The 24,063-nt window shown below is 39.7% G+C and overlaps 1 protein-coding gene across 1 annotated transcript in view; it reads left to right on the forward strand.

Moving 5' to 3' along the window:
- The window catches only part of TMEM132B (transmembrane protein 132B), a 258,328-nt gene that overhangs the window by 209,023 nt on the left and 25,242 nt on the right, over nucleotides 1-24,063 (forward strand). Inside the window, exon 3 of the mRNA XM_056821906.1 lies at nucleotides 19,479-19,684. Coding sequence (XP_056677884.1) covers nucleotides 19,479-19,684 — 206 coding nt within the window. The remainder of the gene's footprint in view (nucleotides 1-19,478; nucleotides 19,685-24,063) is intronic.

Genomic DNA, 24,063 nt, shown 5'->3' on the forward strand with positions numbered 1-24,063 from the left:
TTTGACCTACTCCATTTTACTGGCTTGGGCTTTCAGTTTACCATTCCTTAATGGGCCCCTTCACTTGGGAGCTGGAGCTAGACTTGAAGGGATCAGAAATCCCAAGTCCAAGGGAGTCATTAGATGCAGCCTCTCCAGTAGCAGGGATCCCTAGTGGGGCCACTATGCTTGATAATGCCCAAGAGGCACAGCAGATACAGTGCCGGGCCTGCAATTAGGAAGCTTCCTGAGTTCAAATCTGGCCCTAGATACTTACTAACTGTGTAACCCTGGGCAAGTCACTTAACCCTGTTTGCCTTAATTTCCTCATCTGTAAATGACCTGGAGAAGGAAATGGCAATATTAGTGTTGTGCACAGAACCCAGCACATATTAGGTAGAGTGATTGTCTTCTTGTATTAGAATGTATTAGGTATGACCCTCAGCAAGTCACTTGACCGTGATAGCCTTAGTTTCCTCATCTGTAAAACAAGCTAGAAAAGGAAATGGCTAACCATTCCAGTATCTTTGCCAAGAAAACCTCAAACAGGGTCATGAAGAGTCACATACATTCTAGATGTGTTGACCCTGGGCAAGTCACTTGATCCTGTTTGCCTCAGTTTCCTCATTTGGAAAATGAGCTAAAAAAAGGAAATTGCAAACCACTCCAGCATCTTTGCCAAAAAAATTAACCCTTGTTTGACTCAGTTTCCTCATTTTCAAAATGAGCTAATAAAGGAAATGGAAAACCACTCCAACATCTTTTCCAAAAAAACTAACTCAGTTTCCTCATTTGCAAAATAGGTTAAAAAAGGACCTGGTAAACCACTCCAACATCTTTTCCAAAAAAACTAAGCCTTGTTTGCCTCAGTTTCCTCATCTGGAAAATGGGTTAGAGGGGGAAATGGCAAACCACTCCAGCATCTTTGCCAAAAAATCCAAATGGGGGGTCATGAAGAGTTGGACCTGACTGAGAAACAACCGAAAAACATGTAACAATAGTAACAATTATAATAGCTAGCATTCTTGTAGTACTTGAAAGTTGCATAACTCTTGGCATATATTGTATCCCCTGGCTAGATTGAAAGCTCCTTGAGGGCAGGCAGTGTTTTACTTTTGACTTTGTATCCCTGACACCTCACACAGCCTCTCCTCAACAGATTAGAAGAGCTGACTAAATGTTTGTTCATGGGGATCGATTGATTCTTCCTCTCATTTCTTAGAGCCCGAGAATCCAAATTCCTCTTTAAGAACCAAACCCCTTAGTGAATTAAATGATAGCTGGAGAAATACTTACCTGTGCAATCGATGGACTGATTAGTGCTGCAGTTCTAATTAAAAAATATTGGAAGTAACTAAATAGACTCTTAGAACAATGGTTTCAAACTCAGATGGAAAGGGGGCTATTAAATTATACATGGGGCCCACACATTGACCTAGAAAACTACTTATTAAGATTATCTAGTTTCTATTGTATTTTTATTTATTTTGCTAGATATTTCTCTATTACATTTTAATCTGGTGGAGGCCACACTGGGGAGTGGTGTAGGCCACCTTGTTTAACACCTTTATCTTACAGCTGGAAGAGCCTTCAGTGACTATCAAAGTCTACCTCTCTGTCATTTATTGATGAGGAAACTAGAGAGGTTAAGTGACTTACCCAAGGTCACAGAAGTAGTAACTGATGGGGTTAACATTTGAAGCTGGGTCATCTGAGTCCAAATCCAGTGCTCTTTGCAGTCTTAGGAGGCTGTGTGATTCAGTGAAAAATGTTGTGATTTGCCTTTTTTTTTAAAAAACCCTTACCTTCCATCTTAGAATCAATATCATGTATTGGTTCCAAGGCAGAAGAGTGGTAAAGGCTAGGCAATGGGGGTCAAGTGACTTGCCCAGGGTCACACAGCTGGGAAGTATCTGAGGTCAGATTTGAATCTAAGTCCTCCAGCCTCTGGGCTTGGCTCTCAATCTACTGAACCAGGTAGCTTCCCTCAAGGAAGTCTCTTAAAATATCTTTCGACTTGTAGAGTTCCTCCAGAAGTGTAAGGATGGTACCATTCATGTTGTTTTTCCCATGACTATGTACTTGCCCCCAATTTCCCCCTTTATCTTTTCTTTTTGAAGATGACCAATGACATCAGGTGATGGCTTGACTTGCTCATGAATTGGATTTAAGTGGGGCAGAGTGGTGCAAAGTTAAAACAAAACAAAACAAAACAAATTACTATTTTTGAAATCAGAGGCTCTGCATTCAAATCCTCCTCCCTCTGATTCGTAACTATTTGTGTGACTTTGTGCATGATTCATAACCACCCTGGGCTTCAGTTTCCCCATCTGTAAAATGAGAGGGTTGGAGTATATGGCTTCAGAGGACCCTTCCAGGTCTTGATTTATGATCCCATGACCAATTCTGCCTTTTCATGACAGAGAGAACAACAATTTTGATAGAACGGGAGGTTAGTGTCTGCTTACAGTCATAGAGTGAAGAGACTCATTAATCCTTTATGCAGCATTATGTTGAGTGACAGTCTCTTTACTATTAGTTGTATGTGCCATTTTATTTAGTATTGTATTAATTAGTACATGCCCTCTTTTTATTAGCATGTGCAATGTAGTGCCGAAGTTCAAATATCCCTCCAGATCCTCGATTCGTGATCACTGGGGTCAGGGTATCACGGGCATCACAGGCAGGTCAATCAATTCACAGCTGGAAGTGAAAGGTAACAGATAGGGGCACTCCCCCAAGGGCTGAGGGCCTCCAGGTCTCCTCTCAGAAGAAAGATTTTCATAAACTCAGGGACTAAATTTGAAAAATGGCAGATCTGTAATAAGGATGCTACCACAGAGTAGAAAAATACAGATGAGACTTCTGATTGGCCATCTCATCTCAAGGAAATGTCGTCTTCTGCCTGGCTTTGTCCAATGATGGGGAGGCAAGAGCATGGATCTAAGGGAGAATTTCCAAGACTGGGGCAAGTACCAAGGACTTAGTCATGGGGAAAACAGCCTGAATGGTACTATCCTTACATTTCTGGAGGAACTCTACAAGTTGAAAGATGTTTTAAGAGACTTCCTTGAGGGAAGCTACATGGTTCAGTAGATTCAGAGGCTGGAGGACCTGGGTTCAAATTTGGCCTCAGACACTCCCTAGCTGTGAGAACCTGGGCAAGTCACCTAATTCCCATTAACTAGCCCTTACTGCTCTTCTCCCACGTATTGATTCCAAGACAAAAAATATAGGTCTTAGAAAAAATAAAAGTGATTTCCTCTTTTTCTTTTAGTTTGATAAGCAAGCCTGAGATTTCTCCCTTTCCAAGAGCTCCTCATTGGTCTTATTATTACAGAGTAAAAGACCTGAGTAAAAGGTCTCATGACTTAGTGGCTAGTGTTACAATAGGAAATAAGACTTAGGACATAAGAGTGATTGACAGGGCATGGGATTGGAATTTTCCCTGGAGCTGGTGGAATAGAATCCCAGAGAAACAGTTAAACAACTGACAATCTCTTTGGACCTGGATGAAGGAGGAAGAGTATTTTCCTGGAGCAGCTTGAGAAACCATCATTAAAATTACAAGCTTGGGAATACCTTTTAACTGTGGAGAAGAAGGCAATCTTCATTCTTCTGCTGGACAGATAGAACCGCCCACCTCTGGATATTTCTCTTGGGATTTTTGGACTTTGCTCACCAAAAACTCTGTTGTAAGATTACTAATCCCTAAAGACTTTGCCTTTAATGTACTTAGAAGTAAGGATAGCTATAGTCAGGTAGCTTATAATTTAGAGGGTAAAATAATTAAGATCATTCCCTTTCCCTTCTTTCCCTTTTTACCTTCCCCTTCCTTGTTTAATAAAATCAAAATTTTTATATGTTCCTTTTGCGTTTCTTCCCTAAACACCCTTCAATCCTATTATAATATTTCACTAGACACTTCGCCTTTATGCCAAGAAAATCTGGATACATGCTAGTTGTGTGATTCTGGTCAATTCCTTTCACCTATTAGTGCTTTCAATTGTTCTTTAAGAATGCACATTGTAGAAAAGATTCCAACATGTGTAAGGAAAGGGAATTTCCTCCCCTGGGAGTTCTCTATACCAATAGAATCACAGGTCCAGTCCTTATCCCTAACTCTGGTGTTAATATGGCCAGAAGAATAGTATCCTCTCCCTAAAAGATGCTTCTCAGATGCCATTTCTAATTGGCTTGCTAATGCAGGAATGCTTTTTGCTTATTGTTTGTAGATTCACAAGATATCAGAGTTGAAAACAACCTCAGAAGGAACTCAAAGCTTAACAACAGTCTCCTCTGTAGCATCCTTCAAAAGTGGCCATCCAGCCTTCTCTGGGAGATCTTTAGGGAGGAGAAGCCCATCATATCCCCATGTTGTTGTTCTGTTGTTGGCCAATTGTGCCTGACTCTTTGTGACCTCATTTGGAGTTTTCTTGGCAAAGATACTAGAGTGGTTTGCCAGTTCCTCCTCCAGCTAATTTGACAGATGAGGAAACTTGAGGCTAACAGGATTATGTGACTTGCCCAGGCTCACATAGGTAGTGTCTGAGGCCAAATTTGAACTCAGGTCTTCCTGACTTCTAGCTCAGCACTGGGCCACCTAACTATCCGAGTACCCACTGCATTTTGGACTGTTGGGAAGTTTCCCCTCACCCTCCCACCCAGTGTGTACCAAACATCAGGAATATTGATCGAGTGACTGATTTTGCTATTCTGAGGGCATAGATGCATCGATGTCATGTTGCTCAAAATATATTCTTAGTGCCTTGTAAAAAGGCTTATTTGTGGAGATTGGCACTAACCACCTGTTCTAAAGTCATAAAAGGTTAATTACAACTCACTTATATTTAACGCAAATATCAAAGTGGTTAACTCTGTTTGTCTGATTGCCGGAATATGAGTTTCAACTGAATGGCCATGGAGGCCCTTTCTGAATCTACCATTCTGTGATTCTCTGACTGGGTGCCGGCCTACGAATGGTGCTAAGGGATTAGTATAGGTCTTAATGAGGAAGGTAGGAGCTCAAAGCTCACTGTAAAAAAATAAGACAGACAAAGACTTCATAATCATGGATACTCGCCAAAAGGACACCAGTGAGGACAAAAGATCAAGGATTTTAGAGATGGACATAATCTTAGATGTCTCAGGATCATGGACCTAGATAGAGTTAGAGGGGAGCTTGGAAATCCTCTAGTTAACTCTCCTCTTTGATATGGGAGCAAAGTGAGACCCCAGTGGCTTCCCTCTCACCCCTGGCATCAAATGTAAAAATAATCTTTTTGTCCTTTAAAAGCCTTTCACAATCCAACCCCTTCCTACTATTCTGGTCTTTTTATATTTTACTCCCCTCTACATCCCCTATTATCTACCATCTCTTCCCTATTTGCTGTTACATATGACACTCCATCTTCCACCTATGTCTTTTAGTATTGGCTATCCCCTAGGCTTGAAGTGCTCTCCTTCTTTGTTGTTCAGTTCTTACAGTTATTTTGGATTTGTCATGACCCCATTTGGGGTTTTATTGGCCAAGATGTGGTTTACCATTTCCTTCTTCAGCTTATTTTATAGATGAGGAAACTGAGGCAGACAGGGTTAAATGACTTATTTAAGGCCGTACAACTAATGTGTCTAAAACCAGATTTGAACTCATTAAGATGAGGCTTCCTTTTTAAACCCTCACCTTCCATCTTAGACTCAATATTGGACATTGGTTCTGAAATAATATTAATTTGGAGGGGTTTAAGATGGAAAACACATAGAGATTAACATATAAATATTTTGATTTTAATTTTCAGAGAGGGAGCGGGTAGAAATGAGGGAGAGGGAGATCTGATAGCTTTACCCCTATTTTAAGTCACTATCTAATAATTCTATCTTAACTACAATAAACTTCTAAGGACCAGTCCAACAGAAAGTACAGAGATCTTACATATAGAGTCTTTTGGCAAGGAGAGGCTGGAGTCCAAATGAGGAGTCCTGGATGGTCCAGAGAATGGCTGGAGCTCCCAATATTGTCACTTAGTCCACCTAAGGGTGTTGAAAAACTCCTATCCACTCCTGCTTCAGAGGGCTGCTTGTAGGATAATCCAAAGATGCCCACAGGAGCTCAAATATGCTTCCCTTTCAGCTGCAGACTCCCAACTGAAGTAAACTGTCTTCCCAATGGTTTGGAACTTTTCCTCTGCCAGCTATGATGGTTCTCTGCCTGTCAATCATTCTTATGCACTAAGCATTATATTGCAACAGTCCCCCCTTTGCATAAAGCCTAAATCATGTTGAAAACACTATTTTAGCATTTTTGCACAACCTAAATTACTTATAGATTACCTAAACTACCCAAAACAACAAACAACCTACACTCAGCTCTCTTAATATATCTAATACTAACCTAGTCTAGGGATTTTATCAAGGAAAGGGAAAAAAGGAATTAAATAATGAACAGGTACAAATTTCAAACATATACAAAAGCATAACAGGCAAATAACATGAAGACCAAAAGATAAACACAACTTCTATACAAACATTAAAGTCATAAATACTACTCTTATCAACTAATACAGAAAATTCTACTACTGTTGTAATGCATTAACATCAAACTTAGAGAAAAAAAATTTGAAAATTACAATGAACGCAACATTGCATAAGTTTTACACAGAAATTAAACCAAAGCATTAAACTCATGCAAACTACATGTAACAACAGTCAAAATTATACATAATCGATCTATTTATATGATTTACATGTATATACAGTACATACACACAATATATGCATGTATGCTATACCTACAAACAATATTTACATATATGATACATGTTACATATATACATATACATACACTGCATGACATTGCAACTGTTTTAAGGCAGAAGAGTGGTAAGGACTAGGCAATGGGAGTTACATGACTTGCATAGGACCACACAGCTAGGAAGTGTCTGAGTTCAGATTTGAATCCAGGACCTCCCATCTCTGGGCCTGACTCTCAATCTGCTGAGTCACCCAGCTGCCCCCAAGATGAATCTTCCTGATTCCAAATCTTGTGTTCTGTTTGCTATGCTACCTACTGCTCTCTCCCTCCTCACCTCTACCTCTTAGCTGTCCTGACTTCTTTCAAGGATCAGTTCAAATTTCATCTCCTACAGGAAACATTTGCTGGTTTCCATTCTATTACCTTCTACTGCCTCCCCTCTGATATCACCATCTTTTTTTACCCCATACCTATTATGTTTGCACACAGTTATTTGCATTTTAGTTATCTTCTTAGAATATGACCTCCTTGAGGGCAGGGATTGTGAATGCCTTTCTTTTCAGTGCTATTGTGGAGCGGAGTGATTGGCATTGCTTAATAATCATTGATTCATAAATTCTTATTGATTGATGAACAGAATGACTTGCTCTAAAATCCCATAGGTAGTAAGCATCAGAAGCAGGATTTGAACCCAGGTCCTCTGAGTCTAAAATCAATGCTTCCTCCCACCCCCATTCCTGCTCATTAGAAGTCTTTAAGCCGAGGTTGACTGGCCATTTTGAGAAAGAGATCTGTGTTCTGGTCTGGGTTGGACTTCAGTCTCTGAGATCCCTTCCAGCTTGGAAGTTCTGAGATGACATGAAAGCACATGAATGGTGAGAAGTGATCATGACAGAAAATCAATAACCCAGAGGAAAGAGTGGGCTATTGGCTTTAACAAGAATGCCAAACATGCAGGGACTTGGAAGGCAGACTCTGGCTTAGCCAGTCTGAGATTGGCATTATCCAGCCTGGAGGGCAAAGGAGGCGAGTGGGAATGCCATGTGCTCTGTTTGAGGAACTCCATTTTATTTGGAATACTACCTCCCCTCACATTGGTATAATGGAATAATGGAAGCAGATAAGTTTACTAAATGAGATCAACTGCAGAATAGGGATGGCCTTGCATTCAAGGCAAGCCTCATCCTACATTTCATTGAGAAAGATTAAATAAATTTGAGAGGCTGGAGTTGGGTTGTTAGTGGTAGCACTTAGTGTCCAGAATAATGCTTTTAGAATGAAAAGTCAAACCACGAGCCTTATGAGTTCTTTTATTCTAATATCCTAATATTCCATATTCTAGCTCCTGGCAATAAATTTGAATCTAATATTACTCTAATCTTCCAGCAAAGTACAACTCTGATGCCTCACGGACTCATAAATTTAGGGTCAGAAGGGTCTTAATGACCATCGAGCTCAGGATCTGGGATCCATGAACTTGTTTTTTATTAATATTTTGATGATTGTATCTCAGTATGTGATTTCTTTTGTGTGCTTACTTATTTTATTTTATGCATTTAAAAACATTATTTGGAAAAGGAATCTAGGTTTTACCAGACTGTCGAAGAGATCGATGACACATAGAATGTTAATAATTTCTTCATTTTGTAGAGGAAGAAACCGAGGCTTTGAAACTTAAGGTGAACAATGGACACTGAGGCAAGCTTGTGGTCTTAAAGACCCTAACCAATGCAGTGGAACCTTTGACAGGACCTACTACATGAGCATTTATTATGCACCTACTATGTGCTAGGCATTGGGATAGGGACTGAACTTGTGTTATTTCATTTGTATAAAAAACTCTTAAGATCAAATTAATTCCTTCTTCCAATGTAGTTCAGCATTATCTCCTCAATTTAGTATTGTTGTTTTTTTTTTAAATCCTTGCTTTCTGTCTTAGTGACAACTCTAAGAAATAAGACCAAGGGCTAGGCAAACAGAGTTAAGAACTTGTCTAGGGTCAGTCACATAGCTAGGAAATGATGGAGGTCAGATTTGAACCCATGTCCTCTTGACTCCAGGCTTATGATGTTGAAAGGATAAAGATGAAGTGACTTGCCCAGGGCCATACAACAGAAGATTTATGGAGATAAAGGTCAAAGAATTCCCAGAGCTCAGGGAACTTATATTCTATTGAATTCCCTTCAGGACTTGAATTGAGAAGAAGAAGAAGGTAAGGTTAGGGCTGGACCAATCATGCCCCCAAGGATGGGGTTTATGATTGTCCCTTTAAAATCAACTCAATTAAATATGGAGACATCCTTCCCCAGAAGACAAGTGATTTTTTTTTTTAATCTTGATCTCTCCAGTTCCTGAAATGGTCTATATTAAGCCCACTCTTTCCTGTGGGTTCCTATAGGCTTACTGGTTTGTCTGTCCTGATCACTTCTCACCATCCATATGCTTTCATGTCATCTCAGAACTTCCAAGCTGGAAGGGACCTCAGAGATTGAAGTCCAACCCAGGCCTGAACATGGATCTCTTTCTAACATCTTCTCAAAATTTTATTTGTATTGATGGATGGAGCATACACCACGACAGAATGAGTTCTAGATTTTAAAAATGTCCTTACCTTCTGTCTTAGGATCTATTCTAAGTATCAGTTCTGAGGCAGAAGAGCAGCAAGGGCTAGTGTTAATTTTTATGGTTGGACCTGAATATTTAATTGGTTGTTGCCAGGGATTTAATTTCTAAATCCCAAAATGAATTATTAAAGTAAATGTAATTTATGATAGTTTATTTTTATAATAGAGGAAAGATCTTAAGGAAGAAAGAAAAGGAGAGAAAGAGAGAGACAGAGAGAGAGAGAGACAGCCAGACAGACAGAGAGAGAAAGAGAGAGAGGAGAGATAGATAGATAGATAGATAGATAGAGAGAGAGAGATAGAGAGAGAGAGAGAGACAGCCAGACAGACAGAGAGAGAAAGAGAGAGAGGAGAGATAGATAGATAGATAGATAGAGAGAGAGAGAGAGAGAGAGAGAGAGCGAGAGAGCGAGAGCGAGCTCTGGCTTCCTCTGAGTCAGTCAGAAATTTTAAGGCACCAGTCAGGGGAAAGTAGTCTCAAGATGATGGGCCTTCTCAGAGGTTCACACCTCCAGAAAGGTCAAGGAAAGAAGTCAGCCTTTACACTCACCACAGTGACCATCTAAAAGAAAAGCAGTCTGAGGTCTCATGCACAAGCTCCTCCAGAGGTCCAGTTCCAGAGCCAAGTGTTTTCACTCCAAGTTTGAGTGCCTCTCTTCCAGTCCAACTCTGAGTGACTGACAAATTCCCTGTGTTTCTCTGTTTCCATTATTTAAAGATCTTTTTCTCTTGTGTCACCTCCCCTAAATTTTCTGTCTACCAATCACAGTAGACACCCTCTCCAGGACTGCCCACTCTTTCACACAATCTCCTACTCAATGTATGAAATGGGTGTTCACACCTTCGCAGCTAGTTTACACCTTTTGTGGTTAGTTAATACCTTTTTGTGGTTAAAATGCAAAATGGGTAGATCTACTTTAAGTACTTGGTTAACACTCTGGGATTTAAAATCTAAAAATAGACAGGGGATTACAATTTAATCTTCACAATCTAGGAAGAGCTAAGTACCTTCATTGTTACAATTAGGGCAGAGCTAAATCCAATCTTCACACTAGGCAATAGGAGTCAAGTGACTTGCCCAGGGTCACACAAAAAGAGGAAGTGTCTGAGGTCATATTTGAACCCAGAACTTCTCATCTCCAGGTCTGACTCTCTATCCACTGAGCCACCTAGCTTCCTCTAATTCTAGATCTTTTAAAAATCTCTAGTTAAATAGGGAACTCATAGAGCCAAATTGTGAGGCTAATAAGGGGTTGTCTACAATAACCCTTGGTTATTGTAGACAACCCCTTGGGACACTTAGCCAGAGAGGCTGTCAGGTTTACATAGAAGCTGCAACTAAATAGGGATGGAAACCCCTGAGGGGCTTTTAGCCTGCAGTATCCAGGAAAAGAGCTTTATGGCTCTTTCCTCCTGCATCTTGGGCTTGGCCCTGAATATTCATAGCAATAAAAGGTGGAGAGAAAGTCACCCTAGAGTTTTTCTGCTGTGGCCTCCAGCATATCCTGAACTTTTCCTGATCTTCACCATTAAATCTCTCTTTTCTGAAAAGGCCAAGCAGTGACCCAAGTGCTACCTATTTCACAGGTCACTGGGAGAAGCCCAGGGCCAGGTTTTACCCTTGATCTTGGCACTTGCTCTCCAAGTGAAGATCTGAGATTACTGAGCGTGTCAGTCATTGAACAAATACTGGGATGGCATAGAGCCTGACCAGCGGCTGCCTTCTGCTTCACTTTGTGTAAAGGGCAGTCAAATGACCCTGTAACATTTTGAAAATCCCACAGGAAAGCCGTAAGATATTTAGCAGAAACCTAGTGCAGAGGCTAGCCCTGATGAGAGGATTATGTGGTTGGGAATTATTGAGCTTCAGTTTGGTCTTGTCCTAAAGCAATGATCTTGTACTTTAATATTTCAGGCAGCCACAATTTCCTTGGAATGCCTCATCTGTTCACTAAGACAGATCACTACTCCTCTGCTATTTGCTAATAATAAATGAATAAATTAATTAATTAAAGATAATAAGATGCAGAAGGCCTTTTATAGAGGTCACATAAACTCACAGAATTGATTCCAGTCCAATACCCTCAGATACAAGAAATCATAAACATTTTATGAAGTACCCACTGTGTGCTGCTGGCTAAATGCAATGTTTAGAAAAGACATTTATATGCAAAGTGATGCATAGATAAATTATACATGTATAAGCCCTCTCTCTCTCTCTCTCTCTATATATATATATATATATATAGATATAGATATAGATATAGATATAGATATAGATATAGATATAGATATAGATATAGATATAGATATAGATATAGATATACATGTGGAGGGGGAAGGAAAAAGGGAGAGAGAGAAAAAAAGAGAGAGGGGAGAAAATGAGGGAGAGAGAAGATAGAGGGAGAGAAGACGGAGATAAAAAAGAAGGAGGGGGAAGGGAAAGGAAGGGAAGGGGAGAGAGAATGAGAGAGAGGGGGGAGGGAGAGAGGAGTGGGGGAGAGGGGAAAAGAAAAACAGAGAGAAGGAGAAGGGAAGAAAGAAGGCTCTGGATGAGGAGTCAGAAGACCTGGGCTGAAGGAGGCAACTTGGAACATTAGAAGGATCCTGATTCTACAGTACATTTCTGAACCTACTTGTAATGCTTCCAGGTTGGCAAAACCTTTCAAAGCTTGCCTGCCCTGGTATTAGAATCATTATGGTCACCTTCACACCATGGTCATGTAGGAGAAAAGAGCTTTTTAAATTTTTTTTTTAAATCCTTACCTTCTATCTTAGAATTGATAGTAAATATTGGTTCTAAAGCAGAAAAGTGGTAAACACTAGGCTAGTGTTGGCAAACCTTTTAGAAATTGCATGCCCAAACTATACCTTTGAGCTGTCTGTGAGTCCTTCCCCGTTCCCTCCCTCCCCCGCATGACCCCATACAGATCTTATTGGGAAAAAGTGCTCCCATTGAGCTGCTGGACAGAGGGGCGGGACTTATGAAAATTGTCTTCAAGCACAGTGGAGAGGGGGAACAGTGCAGACCCCTCTGTCATGCTGGGGCATGAGTGCCACACCTTCACCAACATGGCGGCACTAGGCAATTGGGGTTGAGTGACTTGCCCAGGTTCACACAGCTAGGAAGTATCTGAGACCAATTTTGAATTCAGGACCTCCCATCTCCAGGCCTGCCTTTCTGTCCACATAGTCCCAGAATAGAAATTTAATAGCGGTTACATAAACTCATAGAATGTTAGATCTTAGAAATTATTCTAGTCCAATACTCTTAGATTTAGCAAGCAATAAAAATTTTATGAAGTGCCTACTGTGTGCTGCTGGCTAAATGCAAAGTTTAGATAAGACATGATCCCTCCCCTCCTGCTAATCACTTTCTTGTAGAGGTATATGTTGAATACACCAATAAGGTGTAGGTCCTATTATCATTTGTCATTTTATAGTTGAGGTAGACAGTTTAAGTGATTTGCTCAAGGTTACACAACCTGAGATCTAAACACCATTCTGTGTTCATAATCCTCATATAGTATAATGGAACGAGGACCTGATTTCAAATCCTTCCATGATGCTTATAATTAGTGTCATTTTGGATGAGTTACTTTATTCTTCCTTTATCTGTAAAAGGAAGGGGATGGAAGTGAAATGAGCAGAACTTTAGGCAATACCATCAATAATGTAAAGAGAAATAACACTGAAAGACTTAGGAAGTCTGCTGGAGACAGTGACCAATCACAGTTCTAGAGAACTTAGGATGAAATATACCATTCAACTCCAGATAGAAAAAGGATGGACTCAATGAAAACTAAAGCATAGTTTTCTGTACATAGCTAATACTAATTTGTTTTCCTTGACTATACTTATTTGAAACAGACTTTGTTTTTCTTCTTTTCTTAAGGAGGATGTAGAAAGGAGAGAAATTGGAATTTTTTAAAAAAATTGATATTTGAATATTTTTTTAATGGAAAGAGTTAGACTAGCTGTTATGTAGGGTCTTAGCTTTAAGTAAAATCCAAGATCTCATGACCACTTCAGGTGAAGGAGAGAGATGAATTTCCTTATTTCTGCTCCCTATTAATGACAGTACTTCACAAAGGTTGCCTCCTGTGCTTAGACTGTTCTTTCTCCTCCTCCTCCTCCTCCTCCTCCTCCTCCTCCTCCACCTCCTCTTCCTCCATTCTACATCTTGAAATCTGTTGTTCCCATTAATATTCACTTTCCTCCAAGGAGCCTTTCTTAATGCCTTCAGTCATTCGTGTTCCCCTCTACCTTCAAAGCTTTGTATTTATTCTGTATATATTTGATATTTGCTCTGGATTCTACATATATTTGATATTAACTCCCTAGTACATGCAAGCCCCTTGAGGACAGGGGGAGTTTCAATCTCGTTCCTATATTCCCAACACCTAGAGTGGTTCCTGGCATATTATAGACGCCTAAAAATGTTTCTTGAATCAAATTCAATTGAGTTAAATCAAATCGAATTGAATTGAAAAGCAAAGCTAGACTTCCATGTTTTGCTGGAGAGAGAAGGAAGAATGTCAGAAGACAAGCCCTCTGTTCTGCCTCAGGCTGCCTAGATCCATTTCTGTGGCTTCCTGAGATAGGGCTGTTGAAATATATCATTTCTGCTGTCCTTCCTATTAATGAATGGTCTTGATTAATGTGCCCCAAGATTCCCAGAGACATTCAATGATGCATTGTGAGTTGGAGATGACAAAGGTTTTAAATATTCCTCCTCGTTTGTAATATTGGTGGCACCGAAGACTCAGGGTCAGTTTAAAGCTTCCTGTTAATTATTTTTTCCTTTGTCTTTCCTTTCATCCCCTGGTGAACTGCTGATATGAAAGCTGGTTTGAGGGTGATATTATTTTTTGCCTTCATGTATGCCTGTTAATACTGGCCCATTTTCCTCTGGGAAATCATAGTTAATTTCTATCAGCTGATCATGATTTGAGAGGGCAACTCCAGTTTAGCATCTGGAAGGTCAGAGAGTCATACAATCTAATAGGCTACCTTGGACAGCTCTAATTGGGATGATTCTAATTATTAGGAAACTTTTCCTCCTCCTGTATGCCTCAATTTGCCTCTTTGCAATTTACTCTCATTGCTTCTGGTACTGGCCATCCGGGGCAAGAAGAATGACACCAATCCTTTCACCTATCAGGCTTTCTGATCCTTGAAGACAGAGCTCTCATGTCTTAAGTTCTCTTCTTCTGAATCTTCTCTTCCCCAGGCTAAACATCCCCATTCCACAGAATCTTGGTTTTAAGGTACATGGAAGACCATTTAGCCTGTTCCTTACCTGAACAAAGAGCTGCTCTATAGCATTCCAAAGTGGACATCTAGATTTTGTTTCAATATCTGCAATGAGGGGGAATTCATTACCATCTTCCCCTGATTGAGGCAGTTCATTCTACTTTTGACTAACTCTAATTATTGCAAATTTTTCTATCACACCTAAATCTGCCTCTTATTTCCTTTGACCTATTGTTCCTAATTCTACTGTCTGGACCCAAGCCAAAAAGGGTGATCCTTTTTAGGGGAAGCTAGATGGTTCAATAGATAGAGTGCTGAGCCTGGAGTCAGGAAGACCTGAATTCAGATTCAATCTCAGACACTTACTAGTTGTGTGACTCTGGGCAAGTTACTTGACTATGTTTGACTCAGTTTCCTCACTTGTAAAAATGGTTATAATAACACCTATTTCAGGGTTGTTGTGAGGAACAAATGAAATAATATTTGTAAAGCATTTTGCTCATTTCTTTGTACATAGTAGGTGCTATTTCAATGGTAACTATTGTTGTTTTTGTTCAGTTATTTCAGTCATGTCTGACTCTGAGATTCCATTTGGGGACTTCTTGACAGAGATCCTGGAGTGGTATGCCATTTCCTTCTCTGAATCACTTTACAGATGAGAAAGCCGAGGTAAACAGGAATAAATGACTTGCCTAGGATCACCTAGCTAGGAAGTTTCTGAGGATGGATTTGAACTCAGGGAAACTCATCATGCTAACTCCAGGCCTAGCACTCAAACAACTGTGTCACTTATCTGCCCTGTGTTATACAAGTCATTCCTTTAAATATTAACATATGCCTCTTAAATATTCTTTTCCCAAGCTAAATATACCCATTTCACAGAATGACAGGCAACCATAAAAAAGAAGGGAAGTGCTTGATTTTATTTTCATAGTTTTTGGCACCTGAGATTGGATTAACATACCTTCCCTCTATTGATAATCATCAATTCATTTCATCCATAGCTTGTTTGTATGAACAAACTGCATACTGTCTTTCCCTTTAAACTGTAAGGTCCTCAAGAACAAGGACTGCCATTTGCCTTTCTTTGTATTTGAAATTAGCATAGTACCTGACACATAGTAGGTGCTCAATAAATGCTTATTGGCTGACATCTAGATTTTTCACTACTGTGGGTTAAATATACAAAGATGACTTCAAAATTGTGAACCTAGGTAGCCAGCAGCATCAGCAGCAGAAATAGGGATAGTGGAAAAAGTGGTTAGGGTTTGAGGAAAGGGATGTGATGTTATTCATGCCGAGTTCATTTCCTGCCACACGTGGGCCTGCCACCAATGAACCTGCTTTCTATTTGTACTCATTGAGAGCAGAGAATCCAGTATGGATGAGTAGGGACTTGAATTTTGCTTGTGTTCTCCTCCATGAATGAAGGGTAGAAGTTAGCTCAATCCTTTTTTTTAACCTTCCATCTTAGAATTAATAGTAAGTGTTGGTTCCAAGGCAGAAGAGTGGTAAGGGCTAGGCAATGGGCGTTAAGTGACTCGCACAGGGTCACATAGGTAGGAAATATCTGAGGTTAAGGACCTCTGGTCTCCAGGTCTAGACCTCTATCCACTGAGCCACCCAGCTGCCCCTAGCTCAAGTTTTAAGTAGAGGGACTTTTGAGGGACTGCCTATTCTTTGGAGTTACCAGAATCAAAGTGAGCTCCTTGAGGAACTCTCATTGTTTTGGAGTTTAAGAAAATTTGTTTTGTTGTTTTTAGAGATGTCCCCTCTCCCAGTGATATTCATGTAACAATATGTCTTTATCCTTCTATAAATTCACAGTGCTCAAATATCCATCCTTGTATTCTTTGTTTTGTACATTATCTTTGTCAATGTTTAATTCCATTCTAATTGTCCCTACCCCAGCAGCACACTTCTGGTCCTTCTCTCTTACTCAGTGTGAATAGCTCTGGGAATGTAGCTAATTCATTGACATGTTCCCCTGGGCAAAGCAAAATTGATAAATCCACTAAAGAGGAAATTCCATAATTCACCCCCAAGCTAAAAATGACACAAAATTAATTCCAGTGAATGTTTACTGAGTCTTTACTGTGTACAAGGCTTTGTTCTTTTAGGTACCAAGAAACATAAGAAGATAAATAAAATGCATTCCCTGCCCTCAAAGAGCTTAGAATCTAATTGGAACTAAAGTATGTACAGAAATAAAATGTGTACATGGCTTTTCTTTAATGCAGGGAAAATTTTCCTAGTCAGTGGAATCACCTTGAAATAGAATAAGTTGCCTTAGAAAGTGATAGGACCCTGGAAAACTATCAATTGATAAGCATTTATTAGACACCAACTACCTACTCATGCAATATGCTATGAGCACTCATTAGCAGCACTAGAGGAAATTCGTGTAGTTCTGGCCTTGGAACCAGTAAGGCTAGTTTTCAAATCCTGCCTCAGATATTTACTTAGCTATGTGACTTTGGGTCAAATCACTTATCCTCCCTCAGCCTTAGTGTTCTCCACTGTAAAAGGAGGATAATAATAGCAACTACCTCCCAGGATTGTTGGGAAGACCCAGGGAAATAAGATGTAAAATCCTTTGTAAACCTTTAAACACTAGGTAAATGCTAGCTGTTGTAATAATAAACATTGTGAGTAGTGGCAGTAATAGTGGTAGTGGTAGAAGTAATAGTAGTAGTAGTAGCAGCAGCAGCAGCAGCCCAACAGTAATAGCAGCAGTAGTAGAAGTAGTAGTAATGATGATGATAATGGTGGTGGTGGTGATGGTGATGTCACTTAATTTCTCAGCCTCATATTCTTTATCTGTAAAAGGGGGATAAAAATAACTTTTACCTTCCAGGGTGGTTTTGAAGATCAAATCAGATAACATATGTGAAGCCCTTTGCAGACCTTAAAGCACTGCATAAATGTTAGCTATTTATTATTATTATTATCATTATCATTATTATTATTATTATTATTAGTAGTAGTAGTAGTAGTAGTCGTAGTGATAGTCATCATTGTAACAGTAGTAGTAGTAGCAGTGGTAGTAGTGGCAGTGATATATTACTTAATTCCTCTTAGCCTCAGGTTCTTCTTCTGAAAAATGGGGGTAATAATGGCACCTCACCCCCAGAACTGTTGTGAGAATCAAATAAGATAGTGTCTATAAAGTGCTTGGAAAGTCTTTAAGTTCTATGTAAATGTTAGCTCTTATGGTGGATGATAATGATGATGTCACACACTCATTTAAGCTCAGCTTCCTCATCTCTAAAATGGGGATAATAGCATCTACTTCCTAGGGTTGTTGTGAGGACTGAATGAGATGTGTATGTATTTATGTATATATGTATGTGTATGTGCATATATATATATATATGTAAAGTGCTTGACAAATGTTAAAATATTATGTAAATGTGAATCATTATTTTAAGTGCAATTCTTTAGTTAAAAAAGCATATAGAAGCCTAGGAGAAAGGTAATAAAAAAAAGAGAGGACTTCAAAGAATGCCTGCATAGTTTCTGGCTGGAAAAGTCAGTGAGGATGCACAGAGACATTTAGGAACCTCACTAAGAGCTGGCATGGTGGCTTCATCCAGAAAGGCTAGTATTGGCCCAACTTCATTTCCTTTTGTGATAGGGATTACTGATGAATCAAGGCAACCTATGTATGGTTTATTTACTTTAAAAAACCCCTTTACTTTCTTCTTAGTTACAGCTCTAAGACAGAAGGACAGGGGCTAGGCAACATGGATTAAGTGACTCACCAAGAGTCACACAACTATGAAGTGTCTGTGGTCAAATTTGAACCCAGGTCCTCCAGACTCCAGGACTGGCAGTCCATCTACTGTACCACCTAGTTGCCCCTGCATTTAGTTTGCCTAGATTTTAGCAAAGCATTTGACAAAATCCTCCATGCTGTTATTGTGGGAAAAATAGAAATCTGTGGACTAGACTATGGTCCATTTGCCATCCCAGTTGCTGTCTTTTGAAAACCCTTTATCAAAAAAAAACATAAGATCATAGACATAGAGCTAAAGGGAGTCTATTGCTTCATTTTACTTATAAGGAAACTGAGGCCCAAAGAAATGAAGCGATTTGTCCAAGGTCACATAGCTAGGAATTGGCAGAGTCAGAATTTGAAGCCAGGTTCTTGCTTTCAAATTCCCTAATTCTTTTCCACTGTACAGTAACGCCTTCTATAGCTAAAGCTAGTGGCCTTAACAGAAAGAAGAGTTACTTCTTCACTTGTGTGCTCTCAGATTACAGTTTAAATGTTTGAAAATAATTATGCTCGAGCTTGGTTTTTATTTCCTAAGTACTTTACTTTCCGAGATTCTAATTTATCAAAAAACTCTACAGTTCCTGGGTCTGTCCTTCCATTTCCACCTCCCCCATCCTGTTTATGGCTGAGAACAAAGTAATTTGTTTGAAACATATGGCCATCTTTTATGCATTTTTTAAAAAAAATTGTAGCAAGCATACAAATTGATGTACCTGGAAGTTTGATTCATGTGAGGTTGAATACATCTGGCATTTAGACGGGAGAGGAGAGTTGGGTGGGGGGAGAGAGTTGGTGGAAACACAGGAATGGTTATGTAACTGTGCAATTATTTTTTGTAGTTTTCCTCATCTGGATTGAGCAACGCAGAATGCTTTCCCTGGGGTCCATTTATCACTGTTTGCTACTAATTAGAACACACAAATTACTGTGTGTACAGTTCATATTATTAGTGTTGTTTTGGAGGCTAATAAATGAGGGTTGGCTCTCTAGCGTGAACTTGAGCATCTCCCCACTTCCCCCCTACCTGTCCTGCCCTGCTCTGCCCTGCCACCCATAATGCATCTCGAGATTTCTCCCACCCCTACAGGTTTCGGATAACTGTGACTCCATCTTTGTGAATGGAAAGGAGATGAAGAGTAAAGTCGACACCATTGTGAACTTCACCTACCAGCATTTCACTACTCAGCTAGAAGTGACCGTCTGGGTCCCAAGGCTGCCTTTGCAGATTGAGATCTCAGACACAGAGCTGAGTCAGATCAAGGGATGGAGAATCCCCGTTGCTCCCAACAAAAGGTAAGAGAGGAGGAATTGGGGTGACCAGGAAGAGCCTTTTGGGGGAGTGCTATGAATTCCAAGGTGGTACCATGGACAGAGCACTGTCTTCATCTGGAAGTGGAATTGGGGTGGTCAAAAAGAAGTGTTGGGAAGGGTTGCTGTGAAATCTAAGGTGGTACTTTGGACAGGGCTCTGTAGTAAGGAAGTCTGGTTTCCAAAACTACCCTTAGACACTTAATAGCTCTGTGACTCGGAGCAAGTCATCAAGTCATTTCACCTCTGTCTGTTTCAGTTTCCTCATCTGTAAAATAGGAGTCATATTAGCTCTTACCCTCCAGAGTTGTCATGAGAATAAAAGGGAGATATTTGTAAATCACTTTGGAAATCTCAAAGTGCTATATATTTATAGTTTATTATGAATATTAGCATTGTTATTCACAATACATAATAATTACTGTTATTATAATATTGCTGTGATTATGAAGCTGTTTGGATCCAGGTCTATATGAAAAGAATATTTAGACTAGGAGAGAAGACATTTAGCCCCACCTACCACATAGGTTTTCAAACTTGAGTAGCTCCCTATCTCAGTTTCCCAATTTGTGTAAAAAGAATAACTATATTTGCCTTCCCTCCCACATGTGAGAAAAGGTCAGTGGAAGATACTTCATAGATCCATCTAGTTCAGCTCTCCTACTTTACAGAGGAGAAAACCGAGGCACATCTAGGTCAAGTGGTTTGCCCAACCATGCCAATAAATTATGCTTTAAATGGAAAAGCATTACACAAAGCAATGGCTTGTTGGTAATGGTATTTGGTAGGTAGATGTCTTTGATTGTGCCTTCAATTTCACAAGTATTTATTGAAGACTTATACTGTATAAGGTCTTATACATAGTTAGAATTTTCAAAATTGAGAGCTTCTACCATCAAGGTGCTTCTATTCCATTGCAAGGGAAATAACATTTACAGAGATACACATAATACATTGTAGGGCATGAAGGGGTCAAGAGATAAAGGAGAAATCCATGTTAAATGCTCTAGGAAAATTTCCAAAGGGGGAAATCAAGGAAGATTTAATAAAGAAGTGGCACCTGAGTTGTGCATTGAAGAAATTGGAGAATTCTTTTTTTTTTTTTTTTTTTTTTTTGGAGAATTCTAAGTGGCAAAGAGGGAGAGGTCTACACTCAGCACAAATGAATGTTTAGAGATGGATGAGTTCAGGGAGCAATTAACAAATCAAGAATGTAGAGTCATCATGGTGAATAATAGAAAAACAAGGCTTGGAAATGGAGACTGTGATTATATGAGTCCTTGAATAGAATATTCTGGAGTTTATATTTTATCCTGTGAACAAAGGGGAGCAATCCAATGAACATGGCCCTCTGAGGAAAAAGCAATACTTGAAACACAACAAACTGGGTGACTTTCTCTAGATTGTTTGACATTTTAGTGGATCAATGGCCCTGACCATTAGAGGTATTCTTTACTCTCATTACATGACTAATTGCTCTTTTTTTTCCTTTTAAAAACTTTAATTTTCTGGCCCTGTGTATTTCTGGTGGCATCTTTAATTCTCTCATATGCTTCATCAGTGGTACTATAATGTAACCTGTTCCTGATCCTCAAAAAAATCATAGCAGTCATTTTTCTGCAGGGATGAACTGTATACTAAAGTCAAGAGCAAACCTGAGCCTCTGAATCAAAGCACAAGGCCTTCCCTCTCCAGCAGCAATAGAGAGAGTGTGTCAGCATGTATGACCGGCAAGCAATTTCAGGAGTTGGGTAGGGAGTGTGTGAATGAGTGAAAGAGGAACAAAGATAAGATAAAACAGAAATTAGGGGATGATTCGCTCTCCCTGCTAAACAAACTTTGAATTATTCAGCATTCTGGGATCTCAGAATGGTATATTAATAAAACACCTAAGGAAATCTTCTCATCTGGGCAGAGAGGAGACATTTCCTCCTGGAAAGGGGGAGCTTTTGAAGATTACATTAGATTAATACAACCTGGGAATCTTGACATTTACATCAGATAAAGGAAGAACCTTAATGGGGCCTGATTACACAGAGCCCTAGAAAGTACTTGTTCCTATTGAAATCCAGGCTGCTTTCTGGCTCTGCCCTGGTCTAAAAAGAAGCCATCTCTATTCAGGCAGAGGGAATCTATAAGCCTGGTGGTATTGAGAGTCCAGAGTTTTCTAAGAAAGAAGAATCTAAGTAAGGCTGTTGTAAAGAGCTGATATTTTCTATTGAATGCATTTAATTGTGTTTATCACAATTCAATTCAACAATCATCTTTTAAAGTGCTTATTGTGTGTCAGGAACTGCATGATATCAAGGAAAGAGAATGGACTTTGGAACCAGAGGACATGGGTTCAAATGACACCTGTGACATTTACTTTCTGCTTATGGTTGGCTGGCTGTCATCCTTCAGACTTGAAGAGGACCAACATGACATCCCTACATCAGGGCCAATGTACACTGAATCTGACTGTGGCTGATCAGAAATGTAAAATGGTAAAGTGATATGGGTGATGTCTTTAGAGTCTGTTCTTGGGAAGACGCAGCTCTCCTGGGCCTCAGTTTTCTCATCTGAAAAAGGAGAGAGATTGGATTGAATGGCTTCTGAGATTCCAGCTAGCTCTAAAGCAAAGATGGGTGACCTTTCAAGTGAGGTCATTGGGCTAGGTGTCCATTGAAGTCTTTTTTAGCTTAAGATCTCTCATTCAATGTAGGATACTAGTTACAGGTGAAATAAAGTCAAAGACAGAAATACAACAGACCTTATCCTCAGGGAACTTCCATTCAACTGTTAGAGATGGAAGTAACTTCGGAGTACAACTGGTCCAGACCTTTCATTTTGTAGAAGAGAACTCTCAGAAGCACAGAATCATGAATTTCACAGATGGAAGGGACCTCAGAGACCCCTCCTTTTAAGGAAAAATTTTCTATCAATGAGAGCTCTGTAGTAGTAGAATGAGTTAGGGCAGGTAAGTGACTCAGTGGTTTGAGAGCCAGGCCTGAAGACTGAAGCTCATCTGGGTTCAAATCTGGCCTTAGAGGCTTTCTAGCTGTGTGACCCTGGGTGAGTCACTTAACCTCAATAGCCTAGTTAGCCCTTACTGCTCTTCTGCCTTAGAGCCCATACTTAGTATTGATTCTAATTCAGAAGGTAAAGATTTAAAAAATAGTGGAATGCGCTGTTTTAGGAGGGAGTGAATTTCTAGTTCTGCCTTCTATGACTAAAGAGAACAAAGCTAAGGGCTCTTCCATGTATTGAGACCAGAGAGTGGAAGTGACTGGTCAACACCCCTCAGCTAACAGGAGAGCTGGAACAAAGATCTAAGCCTTAGAACTATCAGTCCAATCTTCTACCGTGCTGCCTCTGAATTCTTCCACATCCTTTAGAAGATCATCAAAGACTGATTTTCATCTTCATAGTGATAACTTTAACAATTCAGTTTGCAAACACTGCAGAAACAAGTCATTCATTCCATTTCACAGATCTTTTATTAAGCACCAACTTTGTTTGAAGCAGAGTAGCTAGGTGGTGCAGTAGATAGTATGCTGGGCATGGGAGTAATAAGATTAATTTTTTTGCATTCAAATCTGACATCAGATACTTATTAGCTGTGTGTCCTTGAGCAAGTCCCTTAACCCTTCTTGCCTCAGTTTTCTTATCTGTAAAATGAGTTGGAGAAGGAAATGGCAAATTACTCTAGTATCTGCCAAGAAAAGCTCAAATGGAGTTATGAAGAGTCAGGGATGACTGAAACAACTGAATGACATGTGAAAGGCACTATCTTAGCTGCTAAGGATTAAACAGCCCTTGTCCTTAAGGAGAGCAGAGAGGGCATGGATAGAGTAAAAATAGAGTGAAAATAAGGCACAAAATTGTATAAAGTAATTTTAGGAGTGAGAAAGTATTCAAATAAACCCCCAAAGGGTAGAAAGAGAGAGGAGAGATCAGGAAAGGCTTACTGTGGCTACTGTTGCTATATAGAAGACCGATTGTCCACCTTCTTTCCTATCACCCTGTCCCAAGGGGAATTGATTGCTAAAGGGCCCCAAGGGAATGGATGAACAAATTGTGGTATATGGTTGTAATGGAATAATTTTCACTATAAGGAATGATGATGAACAGGATGAGTTCAGAGAAACCTGGAAAGACATATGAACTGATGCAAAGTGAAATGAGTAGAACAAGGAAAACAATGTATACAGTATAAGAAATATTATGTAATGAGAACTGTGAAGGACTAACCCATTACTTCAGCAAAGCAAGTGTCCAAGATAACTACAGGAGACTCAGGATGAAAATGGCATCTACAGCCAAAGGAGGAACTGTTGGCATCAGAGTGCAGATCAAAGCAGGCTAGCTTCACTATATTTCCT

The sequence above is a fragment of the Monodelphis domestica genome, chromosome 3, assembly GCF_027887165.1.
Source record: "Monodelphis domestica isolate mMonDom1 chromosome 3, mMonDom1.pri, whole genome shotgun sequence".
NCBI classification, from domain to species: domain Eukaryota; kingdom Metazoa; phylum Chordata; class Mammalia; order Didelphimorphia; family Didelphidae; genus Monodelphis; species Monodelphis domestica.